We start from the raw sequence: 14,375 nt of genomic DNA, 5'->3' as shown, positions 1-14,375 counted from the left end.
GTCACAAACAGGAAACTACATACTCATAGTTGCCCACCCTCACGAATTTGGCGTGAATTTCAAGACTTTTTCAGCAATTCACAGATTCACTCCGCAAGCCAAAAATTCACAATTTCTCCGATTCTGAGTTATTTAAAATCTTTAATAAAATAACTGATTTCCCATTAAGCGCTAGTCGTGATATTCTCAGGTACTGCTGGTCGTGATATTAGTAGATCTAAAGCCGATTAGTACAGTTGGCCCGGTAGCAAGCATTTTAGCCTATTTTAATCTATATGTATATTAGTTTTACAAATGCTTTTGAGAGAAACTGAGGTCTAACCGGAATTTTGCTTTGCGCATGTGTCACCAACACTGATTTGAGTTACCGTTCAGCATCACATGTAAGATCTTGAAAATGTCTTCACCACCAAGGAGAAAGAAATATATTTTGCTGAAAAAGTGAAGTTTCTACCATTAAACATTGATATTCATCATGCTTTTTGTACTCAGTGTGCCATTGCAGAGACGATGTGAGGAAGCACATTGGTTGCAAAAAAACCATAGAAGTTGGGAAAATTAAGAATTCGCAGATTTCAGCTCTGGAATATTTTAAGCCATCGGCGGAAGACCTGCAAGCTACCTACGCTGAAGCATTATTTGTGAGTTTTCTTGTCAAACACAATCTACCTTTATCAGCTGGAGACCATGCTAATCATTTGTTCCGACAAATGTTCCCGGACTCGAAAATCGCTTCCAAATTTTCCTGTGGAAGAACAAAAGTATTGCAGCTCCTGTGCATTCCTCACAGCAACAGTGACAGCGAAAGAGTATTTTCTCTAGTGAGGAAAAAAAAGACAGACTTCAGGGCACCTTAGCTGCAGAAAATTTGTCAGCAATTTTAGTCACCAAGATCAACCAGCAGGCAAGAAGTCTGAACTGTTTAGAAAACAAATTTACGATCAAGCAGTTGAGGAAGTTCGAGTCTGCCACAGTATCATGTCTTGATAAATAAATATTTCTGCATATATGTAGTGTTTTAGTTTTATATTGTGATCTTGATATAGTGTAGTATTGACAGCCAGAATGGATGGAGTTATTGTCATGGTATTTTTCACGAATTCATGTCCAAATTCACAACCTTTTATCCCTATTTTCACTAACTGTGAGCCTGGAAGGTTGGCAGCTATGCATATTTTACATTTCCATTGAAATAATTATAAGAATTAGATCAGTTTATTACAGTTACATTATTGACACATCCTTTCCATACAACTACATTTTCTATGATGATAAGAATAGTGTTTATATTTTTCCCTTACAAGAATGAACAAATAATTGAATACACGTGGAGATATCCAAGCAGAATGCCGTACATTTGTTTGGGAATTAAAATCTCTGAACATGGGCATCTAAGATTTGAAACTTTTATGCCAATTTATTAATTTCAACAATACATTGAGGTTCGATTAATTAGGAACAATTACCAAACTTACGACTTGATACCATAATTGGATCTGTTAAATACAACGCGATGAGTGTGAGATGGCTTCGTTTAATGGGAACACACCTTTTCCAAGCTGAAACTAGCACTGTCTCCTGATGCTAATATTTTATAACAGTGTTTACAGTATCCACTGCTTTGATCATGCAGAACATCCGCTGAAGTTAAGTCTTTGTTAGAGAGAGGCCATTTAATTGTGGGAGGGGGCAAAGACACATGTTCCATTCCTATTCTTGCTTTAAATAGTTCGCGTCAGCTATACTATAACATCTCGTATTTCAAAACAAGGCACAATTCCCTCCTTATAAGACAGGAAAAATGTGGCATTTGATAGAAGGTGTTCAGCCACTGGATAAAAAGTAAAAGTTGGATGAGAATGATGAGGAATAATTCTTATGATAGGGAAAATGGACAAAAGACAGGGAATGGCTGAATTATGACGAGGAAAGGAATGTTATGTGGTGTAACTGGTGTACGCAATTCGCAAAAAGAAACACACAGAAAACATCTAGTTTTGGTAAACATACATGAAAGCTGCGTGACGTTTTGTGAACAGGACTAGTAAAGATTTGACAGGACTAGTAAATTTCTCAATATGCTAGTCCTTCAGGCTACAAAGAAATTTGTGTTAAATTTGAGCCCTGCTGCTAAACATTTGTTTCAACAAATGTTCCTGGACTTGAAGATCGTTTCCATTCCAAATTTTCCAGTACAAAGATGAAAAGCAAGGCATGTTCAGTAGCAGTTATAAAGTTTTGTATAAATGATAAAAAGTTATAGGGTCAGTATCATAAAAATATGGTATGTCAGGTTACTAAAACCAGATAATTTGGGTTTGTTATTTCTTCTAGACCAGTAGAAATTGTGGGGTTGTCCATCATCCATCTTTCTGTCCATTAGCAAAAGTGTGTTACTGCTGTTCCTCCTGAACTTCATAGATGATTGCCATTAAACTTTACACACAACAAGACGGAAATCTATGGGATGGTCCAAAATGAAAATAGTACAGCTTGGACTTTTATCATGTCCTCTATGTCTTTAAAATATCTAAGAGATGGTTTGAACACTTGGCAGTTAAGTCGAAGAGGTATTCTTATATTGAATCACTGGAAATTCATTTCAGTCAGTACGTCATTATGTCCATCAAAGGAATTTCGTTTTAGCCAGTACACCATTAGGTCCATCAAGGGAATTTTGTTTTAGCCAGTACACCATTAGGCCCATCAAGGGAATTTTGTTTTAGCCAGTACACCATTAGGCCTATCAAGGGAATTTCGTTTTAATCAGTACACCATTAGGCCCATCGCGTACGTGGGAAAGCCAGCCAGTAGCTTCTCGTGGGTCGGTGGTTCTTCCCTGGGTTTTCCAGGGTTCTTCCTCCACCAGTTATACTGGCTGCCATGTATAGCCTATCTTGTGCTGAAAAATGGCGTTAAACCCTAGAACAACAACAACAATTAGGCCCATCAAGGGAATTTCGTTTTAGCCAGTACACCATTAGGCCCATCAAGGGAATTTTGTTTTAGCCAGTACACCATTAGGCCCATTAAGGGAATTTTGTTTTAGCCAGTACTCCATTAGGCCCATCAAGGGAATTTCATTTTAGCCAGTACACCATTAGGCCCATCAAGGGAATTTTTTTCCAGCCATTACACCATTAGGCCTTTCAAGGGAATTTTGTTTTAGCCAGTACACCATTAGGCCCATCAAGGGAATTTCATTTTAGCCAGTACACCGTTAGGCCCATCAAGGGAATTTTGTTTTAGCCAGTACACCATTAGGTCCATTAAAGGAATTTCGTTTTAGCCAGTACATCATTAGGCAGTACACCATTAGGCCTATCAAGGGAATTTTGTTTTAGCCAGTACACCATTAGGCCCATCAAGGGAATTTCGTTTTAGCCAGTACACCATTAGGCCCATCAAGAGAATTTTGTTTTATCCAGTACACCATTAGGCCCATTAAGGGAATTTTGTTTTAGCCAGTACACCATTAGGCCCATCAAGGGAATTTCATTTTAGCCAGTACACCATTAGGCCCATCAAGGGAATTTTTTTCCAGCCATTACACCATTAGGCCTTTCAAGGGAATTTTGTTTTAGCCAGTACACCATTAGGCCCATCAAGGGAATTTCATTTTAGCCAGTACACCGTTAGGCCCATCAAGGGAATTTTGTTTTAGCCAGTACACCATTAGGTCCATTAAAGGAATTTCGTTTTAGCCAGTACATCATTAGGCAGTACACCATTAGGCCTATCAAGGGAATTTTGTTTTAGCCAGTACACCATTAGGCCCATCAAGGGAATTTCGTTTTAGCCAGTACACCATTAGGCCCATCAAGGGAATTTTGTTTTATCCAGTACACCATTAGGCCCATTAAGGGAATTTTGTTTTAGCCAGTACACCATTAGGCCCATCAAGGGAATTTCATTTTAGCCAGTACACCATTAGGCCCATCAAGGGAATTTTTTTCCAGCCATTACACCATTTGGCCTTTCAAGGGAATTTTGTTTTATCCAGTACACCATTAGGCCCATCAAGGGAATTTCATTTTAGCCAGTACACCGTTAGGCCCATCAAGGGAATTTCATTTTAGCCAGTACACCATTAGGCCCATCAAGGAAATTTCGTTTTAGCCAGTACATCATTAGGCAGTACACCATTAGGCCTATCAAGGGAATTTTGTTTTAGCCAGTACACCATTAGGCCCATCAAGGGAATTTCGTTTTAGCCAGTACACCATTAGGTCCATCAAGGGAATTTTGTTTTAGCCAGTACACCATTAGGCCCATCAAGGGAATTTCGTTTTAGCCACTACACCATTAGGCCCATCAAGGGAATTTCGTTTTAGCCAGTACACCATTAGGCCCATCAAGGGAATTTTGTTTTAGCCAGTACACCATTAGGCCCATCAAGGGAGTTTCATTTTAGCCAGTACACCATTAGGTCCATCAAGGGAATTTCGTTTCAGCCAGTACACCATTAGGTCCATCAAGGGAATTTTGTTTTTTCCAGTACACCATTAGGCCCATCAAGGGAATTTCATTTTAGCCAGTACACCATTAGGCCCATCAAGGAAATTTCATTTTAGCCAGTACATCATTAGGCCCATCAAGGGAATTTTGTTTTATCCAGTACACCATTAGGCCTATCAAGGGAATTTCATTTTAGCCATTACACCATGTAGCTATGGCTACAGTAAATATTCTTTATTACGTTATTGGATAAGGCATTGTGATATGGGGGGGTCCACTGATTGTTGGATGTGACTCCATGAGACTGCTATCCTTTCAGCAGTCCACAACAACTCTGTCATGACATGCACGGAGATGGGGGAAACTTATTCTTCTTCAAGCTCTCTCCACTCCATCTTTGATGCATGGATACACACACAAAATTGGGCTGTACTGAATGGATGTATGTATGGTTGTATTTATTAATACATTTGTATGTATGTATATATGTAGGTATGCCAGGCAGTGGAATTTCTGACTGTATTGAAAGGTGGGGTTACATTACTATAAAGAATTTACCTTGGACCATATTTCCAACTGAAATCATGACTAGTTTTCATAAGGGCCCAAACAGTAAATTGATACAGTTACAATCATTATCTTTTCAGGCTGGGACTGATAGTCCTTTTGACTTGCTGTTAAAGGAGTCCAGATTACGTATGACACGAAGTATCTCTACCAGCAGTAACAAATCCAGCAGTGGAACCATTGAAACATTCCTCTCTAAGATGAGAGATGCAGAGAGACGCTCTTCAGAGGCCAAAAGTCCCTATCCATATAAATGCCTGTCACCGACTGATGATGGCAAAATATGTCTGGACAAGGATAAGGTTTACCTCTTTATTTAACACAAGACACTGTACACATTTTAGAATATTTCCCCCCTTTTAGAAATTTTCCTTTTAAAATAGTTTTCATGTTTTAAATTTTTAATTTGCAGAAATTATCATCTCTTGATTGCCAAAATGCTTGAGAAATCAATAGATACACTTGTGCTTCTATTTGTCATCTGGGAATTCATAAGGAAATAATTGAAGAATATAAGAAAAATAGTTCTTAAAAATGTGATTAATGAGTTACCTACAGTGGTATTGTGATTTTGTGTAACAGTACGTTTAGTAATTCAGGGATGGAACCTTTCTTGATTTTGGGCAGTACTTTTTCAATTTTAAAAATCTGAATATTATTTCATGGATATAATTTGATTGGGAAAGGAAGTAACAAAACACAAAGACACCATATGTTGGAGGTTACAGACTAATGGTACTAATTCATTTCCCATAGTAAACCTATGCAAGCACCATGATATTAAAAATTTAGTAACTTCAAATTTCCAAGTCCTCTTTATCAAACTTGTATTTATCAGTATATACAAATCCTTGATGACGGCTTCTGTACAGCGAAAACCGTATGACTTGTGGCATTTTCTGGATCTACAGCAAAAACCGTATGACTTGTGGCTTTTTCTGGATCTACATATGTTTAAAATGTTTGCTTTCAATACTGCACCAAAGAGTCAGGTGCTGATTACAGTAATGAGTGTTTCAAACTTGGGGATTGAGATTTTGTCAATAAAATGATGTGTCTCAGGTTTTTTTCTTCAGTTTTAACTAGGTTGAGCTATGAAAAGATTATTTTTCTTAAAATCTAAATTTCATTGTCAGCCAATCCTGACCAGCCAAATCCATATATGCTCTGTTTTATCTTCACCCATTTCTAGACTGGTTCCCATTTTTCCGTATCATTAGGACCGTGAGAAACACAGAAATTTCTTCGTGCATTTTATTGCATTTTTGAGTTGTGTCTTGCACACTCTTTTAAAATAATTCCTTGGCTTCTATACAATTCAGTTTCATTGAAGGAGGTAAATGGTCATGACTTGTCAGTAAAAATTGGTTCAAATGGAGCTGGTTGGAACAAAAATATGAGTTTTTTTTGTTGATGAAATTGGAGGAACCTAGACTTGCCTAGTGCATGAACTGCAAAGACAAAATTAACTATGGATCAGCTGGGGGAAAAAAAATCAAGCTACAATGAAAAAAGTGTCCCTTAATCATGCTACAATGAAAAAAGTGTCCCTTAATCATGCTACAATGAAAAAGTGTCCCTTAATCATGCTACAATGAAAAAAGTGTCCCTTAATCATGCTATAATGAAAAAAGTGTCCCTTAATCATGCTACAATGAAAAAAGTGTCCCTTAATCATGCTACAATGAAAAAGCACAGGTAGGAAAAATCAGATTTAAAGATGCACAAGCTTCTGTTGATTTTTCACTCACTCATCTATACAAATGGCAGCAATCACCTCACTGCAGATACCCCAGAGTTTGGGCTGACTCCTAAAGCACCAGTAGTGTTGACCAGAGCTAATGTTCCATCAGAAATGGCCTTGACAGCAGAATTCATTGACATTCAAGATTGAAATTTGTTCTTTATTTTGGAACTTGGCTTGTGCATTGGCTCCAAATTGATAAGACCAGCTCAAAAACTTGCATGAGATCCCATAGAACTTTCAGAACTGTCCATGGATCAATAAACAGTTTCAAACAAGCTGAAAGCAGGGGTATCAGCAGATATAATAGTGTACATGTATATTGATACAATAGGTGTATTCATGTACATAAACAAAGTTAAAGATAATAAATGATAAAAATAGTTTTTTATATTTTCTTGCATGTTTTGATGATTTTGAAAGTGTTGTGCATGTTATCAATTCCTTGCGAAATTGAACACTTTACACATAGCCTGTAGATGGAAAATGTTCAGATTTCTTTTGTTTGGCTGGTTCCATTCCATCCCTGCTAATTGTTTGCCTTGTCATCAAGTCCCGAGTTGTAACCAATTTGTCTGTAGCATAGGTATGTGATATATCCAGGTACCAGTGTCTTTTGCACAACTATGCCATGTATTTAAGTTCCATTGTTTATGGCATTACTTATCTCTGGCATAACTATATCCCATGTCTAGACTCAAGCGTTTATGGCATTACTTATCTCTGGCATAACTATCACATGTCCAGACTCCATTGTTTATGGCATTACTTATCTCTGGCATAACTATATCACATGTCCAGACTCCAGTGCCTATGGCATAACACACCTCTGGCTTAACTATTTCACATATCCAGGCATTATTTGAAGGATCATCATCATAATAATAATGTTGTTGTTGTTGTAGGGTTAACGCCATTTTTCAGCACGCGATAGGCTATACATGGCGGCCAGTATTAATGGTGGAGGAAGAACCCAGGAAAGAACCACCGACCCTCGAGAAGCTACTAGCAAGATTTCTCACATATCCACATTGGCCGAATCCGAGACTCGAACCCATGTAGACAGAGGTGAGATGGTAGTGATCCGTAACTGAGAGCGCTTTAGACCACTCGGCCACTCGGGGCCCCTAATAATAATGTAAGAGATGCAGTTTCAAAACCAGAATGAGGTTCAACTGTTCATTTCGAAGTCACTTTAACTGTAAGCAAGGTCAAGACCGTGACTGAATTTCCAGCTATCAAACAATCAGGAATTAGGACAACCTGGTTTTCCATAAAACCAGTCACCTGTATTGAATTCATTATGCTGTTTATTTCTGTCCTGAAACTATAATATGTTTCATAAAATCATGACCTCATTTTAAAGTACAAATCCTCAAAGTACAAAATTATATGTTATTTAGCAAACGATCCTTTCAATCTATAATCGTGAAAAATAACACATAAAATAGATATACATAACAACGGTAAAAGTATATTATCTGCTTCACATTTCAAATACAGTAATACTTGGATCTCATGAGAGTGTTTACATTTCATGTATAATAGCTCTCTGGACAGACCAGTTTTAGGAGACCATTTGTCATTTGAGGACTTTAATTTCTCAAGCACAAATTATTTTTGTTGTATCATTTGACTATTGAGGAAAGACCACCTGTATGGATAGACGCATTTTGTTGGCAGAACTCATAGTCGTGATGAAATTTTTTTATTTTTATAAAGTACTGTGTCACATAGCATGGAGTCTGTATGTTCAGGTCTGTTTAAATAATGGTTAGGACTAATTAGTCAGACCTGCATTATTTTGTCGGATTCTAAGAATGATACCTATCAACGCTTGTATAATATTCATATTGCAGTATTATAAATTATATTGTACACAATAGCCTAGAGAGTACTGAAACTCAACAGAATGCTATGAAACTATACATACTAGGCCCGATTACACAACCATGACCCTGTTATAGTACATTCTAGGCCCTATTGTACAACCATGACCCAGTTATAGTACATACTAGGCCCTATTGTACAATCATGACCCAGTTATAGTACATACTAGGCCCTATTGTAAAATCATGACCCAGTTATAGTACATTCTAGGCCCTATTGTACAACCATGACCCAGTTATAGTACATACTAGGCCCTATTGTACAATCATGACCCAGTTATAGTACATACTAGGCCCTATTGTACAATCATCACCCTGTTACAGTGCATAGTAGGCCCTATTGCACAACCCTGACCCTGTTACAGTACATACTAGGTCCTATTGCAAAACCATGCCCCTGTTACAATACACACTAGGCCCTATTACACAACCACGGCCCTGATAAAGTACACACTAGGCCCTATTGTACAATCATGACCCAGTTATAGTACATTCTAGGCCCTATTGTACAACCATGACCGCGTTATAGTACATACTAGGCCCTATTGTACAATCATGACCCAGTTATAGTACATACTAGGCCCTATTGTACATCCCAGGCCCTGTTACAGTACATACTAGGTCCTATTGTACATCCCAGGCCCTGTTAAAGTACACACTAGGCCCTATTGCACAACCATGACCCTGTTATAATACAAACTAGGCCCTAATGCACAACCATGACCCTGTTACTCATTATTCCCACTATGAAAACAAAGTCATATGGACAGCGTTCTTTTGCATACCAAGGCCCAGCAACGTGGAATGAATTGCCCACTGAACTTAGACACAAAGACACAGTGATCACATTCAAGAGGGCTCTCAAAACTCACTTATTTCGACTGCAAGAACAAACTTAAAAGACCTAATAATGTTTCCTACCTGAAATATTCTCAGCATGTTTTTTTATTTTTTATTTTTTTTTTTTTTAATTTCATGGTGTTTGTTTTTGTAATAATATTATTATAGGTTTTTTATCTTATAGGTGTTGTCTAATGTTGTAAAGCGCTTAGAGCTTCAAAAGATTAGGCGCTATACAAAGTCCTCATTATTATTATTATTATTATTATTACAGTACAAACTAGGCCCTTTTCACAACCAGGGCCCTGTTACAGTACAACCTAGACCCTTTGGCACAACCAGGGCCCTGTTACAGTACAACCTAGACCCTTTTGCACAACCAGGACCCTGTTACAGTACAACCTAGACCCTTTTGCACAACCAGGGTCCTGTTACAACCTAGACCCTTTTGCACAACCAGAGCCCTGTTACAGTACACACAAAGCCCTATTGTACAATCATGACCCTATTACAGTATACACTAGGCCCTATTGCACAACCAGGGCCCTGTTACAGTACAAACTAGGCCCTGTTGCATCAGAATCTTAGTTGGCTCAATGTTGTGTATTACAGTCATGTGAACATGTGCTACGTAGTTGTGACATTACATACCACTATTTCCTCTCAAGGACTAAACACATGGCTCACAGTAAATTTGACACTGTGCAATGTGTTTAATGTTTTTCTTTAGTTTTAAATAGTTTAGCTTGTAACTTGAAGCTCAGGCAGGTATACCAGAATTTTCATATTGCAGTTTATATGGCAAGGTTATAAGACTTATCCATCAGGTGACATGTAATGTGCAGTTCAACATTTTCTCTGCTTGACACCTTTTTGGAAATATTGTGAGGTTTTAGAACTGCATGCATTGAAACAAGCAAAAAATCAAACAAACTATGCTGTTATGAATGATGTAGAAATTTCATTTGGTAGAAATACTGCAAAAACAGGTTTATTGGCGATGTACTACATTTATATGTACCAATGGGATTAATGCTACAGTATACTAATACACCAGTTTATTTGCAATTTACTGTGTGGTGGTGGTGGGCAGCGAGTGGCAGAGTGGTCTTAAGCACTCACCATTACAGATCACAGCCATCTCACCTGTCTGCATGGGTTTGTGTCTCAGATTTGGCCAACGTGGGTATGTGAGAAAGTTTGCCAATAGCTTCTTGTGGGTCAGTGGTTCTTTCCAGGGTTTTCCCAGGTTCTTCCTCCACCATTTATACTGGCTGCCATGTGTAGCCTATCTTGTGCTGAAAAATGGCATTAAACCCTACAACAACTGTGTGGTGGTGTATATACAGTACTGGCAGTATTAATACTAGAGTATACCAAACAGATGTACATATTTATTGGCAGTGTACTGCATTGTAGGTTGTAAAAGTTTGAATGCCATGGTATATTGATATACTGGCTTTTTGGCAGTGTACTCAGATATTTGTACTGGAATGATTCATACTTCATTATACCAATATACTGGCTTTGGCTATGTACTGTGGTATTTCTACTGGCATGATTCATACTTGATTATACCAATATACTGGCTTTGGCTATGTACTGTGGTATTTGTCCTGGCATGATTCATACTTCATTATACCAATATACTGGCTTTGGCTATGTACTGTGGTATTTGTCCTGGCATGATTCATACTTCATTATATCACTATACTGGCTTTGGCTATGTACTGTGGTATTTCTACTGGCATGATTCATACTTCATTATACCAATATACTGGCTTTGGCAGTGTACTTTGGTATTTGTACTCGCATGATTCATACTTCATTATATCACTATACTGGCTTTGGCTATGTACTGTGGTATTTGTACTGGCATGATTCATACTTCATTATACCAATATACTGGCTTTGGCAGTGTACTTTGGTATTTGTACTCGCATGATTCATACTTCATTATACCAATATACTGGCTTTGGCAGTGTACTGTGGTATTTCTACTGGCATGATTCATACTTCATTATATCCCTATACTGGCTTTGGCTATGTACTGTGGTATTTGTACTGGCATGATTCATACTTCATTATACCAATATACTGGCTTTGGCTATGTACAGTGGTATTTGTACTGGCATGATTCATACTTCATTATACCAATATACTGGCTTTGGATATGTACTGTGATATTTGTACTGGCATAATTCATACTTCATTATACCAATATATTAGCTTTGACTATGTACTGTGATATTTGTACTTGCAGGATTCATGCTTCATTATATGAATATATTAGCTTTGGCTATGTACTGTGATATTTGTACTGGCATAATACATTTTACAGTACACCGATTTACAGGTTTACTGCAGTATATGTACCAACATGATACATGCCACAGTAAACTGACATACCTTTGGGGTTTTTGGGGGGGATTGGGGGGCGTGTGCAGTTGTTCAGTGGTGTATGTTATATCTACAGGCAGATTTGCTGTATATACTGTACCACTTTATTGGTAGTGTACTGGTGTATATGTACCAGCACATACAAAGAAAGAATTTATGGTCACTGTATTGATATACTGGTTAAAACACTCCACAGGTATCCCATCCAGTAACTTGTCCTTTCTGACAATGAAGTAAATATATGCCTCAGAGAAAAGCTGAAACCTGTGGTTCTCATAAAATCCATGTGTCAGTTGGGTTAGATTTCCTTGTAAAATCTTACAATCCCCAGAAGTGACTTTGATTTACACTTTCTTCTGATAATAATGACTAAATTGTTTAGCAATATTTTTTAAACTGAATTAGAAATAAATGTAGAATTTAACATCACTGATAAAGATTAGCCAACCTTTTTAAACACTCACGCTTTGAATGCTTGAAGCACTTTAGAATTAAATTGTTTAAACACTCACGCTCTGAATGCTTGACACTTTAGAATTAAATTTTTTTAAACACTTATGCTCTGAATGCTTGAGACACTTTAGAATTAAATTTTTTTAAACACTCACCCTTTGAATGCTTGAGACACTTTAGAATTAATTTTTTTAAAAACATTTGACATGAAGATGATTCTTTATTTGGTGTCTGATTCTGAATAACTGAAATCTTAGTCTTTTTGCGGGTAGTCTTCATGTATTCCCTATTCAACTGTCAGTCTGTCTCCAGACGAATCATTGGCGGAGGTATGTTCATGGTTGTGACATGCTAAAGTTTTGTTTTCATATCAGACTGATAAGGTTTTAGCATACGCAGCCAGGTCGAATATTTGGTGGTTTCTTTTATTCATTGTAATGCTTTATTATTTGAGCATTTGTAGTGAAGAGTAATTCTGCCTTTAAATGGAAAAGATGTAATTTATTGGATTTTGTTTGTTTGTTTTTGAAGCTTCTACAGATAGAAGAAAAGTACCAAAGGGACAAGGTGACACACGAGGACAGGCTGTGTCCTACTTCAGATTTCCCCGATATTGAAGAAAGGTACAGGATCTGGAGGATAGACACATCAGATTCCGATGCAACAGTTGTGTATGATCCCAAAGAAATTCTCAATCAGATGTCTGATGAATTAATGAGTGTTGCTGACAGCAAAACTAACTCTCGAAGTTCTAACAGGGAGGTAAAGAGCACAGAGAGTGGTGGACGATCTGGAAATGAATCTCGGTGCTCAGACATGTCAAATAAAGTTCGCAGTTCAAGTGCTCAGAGCCATGACAGTATTTCTCAAGAAATCAGTCATTTTCGACCCATCCAGGTTTGTCCAAAAACACCACCTAGAAAATTACCAGGTGGGAAGGTTGTTGAAGCTCCGCTCATCAGAACAACACCAAGAAATTGGAATCAAACTGGCCATGGATCTCCATGTGAAACCAACCTCTCTGATATTGATGCAACCAGTCCAATAATGAAAAGAAGACTTTCTGCTCTTGCTGAAGAAAGAAAGTTTCAGGTAATGCAGTAGATCATTGTTATTTGCACACACTTCCATGGGAACAGTGACAGTAGATTATTGTTACATTATTTGCACACAATTCTATGGGAACAGTGACAGTAGATTATTGTTATGTTCTTTGCACACAATTCTATGGGAATAGTGACAGTAGATGATTGTTACGTTATTTGCACACACTTCCATGGGAACAGTGACAGTAGATTATTGTTACATTATTTGCACACACTTCTATGGGAACAGTGACAGTAGATTATTGTTACGTTATTTGCACACGCTTCAATGGGAACAGTGGCAGTAGATTATTGTTACGTTATTTGCACACACTTCCATGGGAACAGTGACAGTAGATTATTGATACGTTATTTGCACACAATTCTATGGGAACAATGACAGTAGATTATTGTTACGTTATTTGCACACGCTTCTATAGGAACAGTGACAGTAGAATATTGTTACATTATTTGCACACAATTCTATGGGAACAATGACAGTAGATTATTGTTACGTTATTTGCACTTGCTTCTATGGGAACAGTGACAGTAAATTATTGTTACGTTTTCTGCACACACTTCCATGGGAACAGTGACAAGTCGTGGAACAACCAAATAGGTAAATCAAAGAGATGCTAGATGCATGTAGAGAACAAAAGGTATTATGTGTCATTGCTTTGAATGAAAATGTTTAAGCCATATGTATTATAGGTTTTTGACAAGTTTGTGAACACTGGCAACGTTTCTTTATAGTCGGAATTTACTTCATATATAAAATGCAAACATGATCATTTCAGTTGTCATAGTAATCAGTAGTATCAGCAATGCCTAACCAAAATAAATTTCAGAACTGGTCGATGGAGTTTTACTTTGTAAAACATGCCAGTTACAACAAAAAAAATGTGTGGGGAGAAGCAATTAATTCTCTGCACATACTGC

At 37.5% G+C, this 14,375-nt stretch overlaps 1 protein-coding gene across 2 annotated transcripts in view; it reads left to right on the top strand.

Annotated features, from left to right (window-relative positions):
- Positions 1-14,375, top strand: part of LOC149800452 (uncharacterized) — a 50,136-nt gene that overhangs the window by 15,913 nt on the left and 19,848 nt on the right. For both annotated transcript variants that reach the window (XR_016421386.1, XM_089960075.1), the window contains exons 4-5: positions 5,106-5,327; positions 12,883-13,443. Coding sequence is in view for 1 of the 2 variants with exons in the window: in XM_089960075.1 (XP_089816201.1) it covers positions 5,106-5,327; positions 12,883-13,443 (783 nt within the window). In the remaining variant the exon portion in view is untranslated. The remainder of the gene's footprint in view (positions 1-5,105; positions 5,328-12,882; positions 13,444-14,375) is intronic.

Source organism: Sinohyriopsis cumingii, chromosome 5, assembly GCF_028554795.1.
Source record: "Sinohyriopsis cumingii isolate HCF-2022 chromosome 5, ASM2855479v2, whole genome shotgun sequence".
NCBI classification, from domain to species: domain Eukaryota; kingdom Metazoa; phylum Mollusca; class Bivalvia; order Unionida; family Unionidae; genus Sinohyriopsis; species Sinohyriopsis cumingii.
Note: the sequence above shows the minus strand (reverse complement) of the source record. Positions and strands in the feature narration are given on the sequence as shown.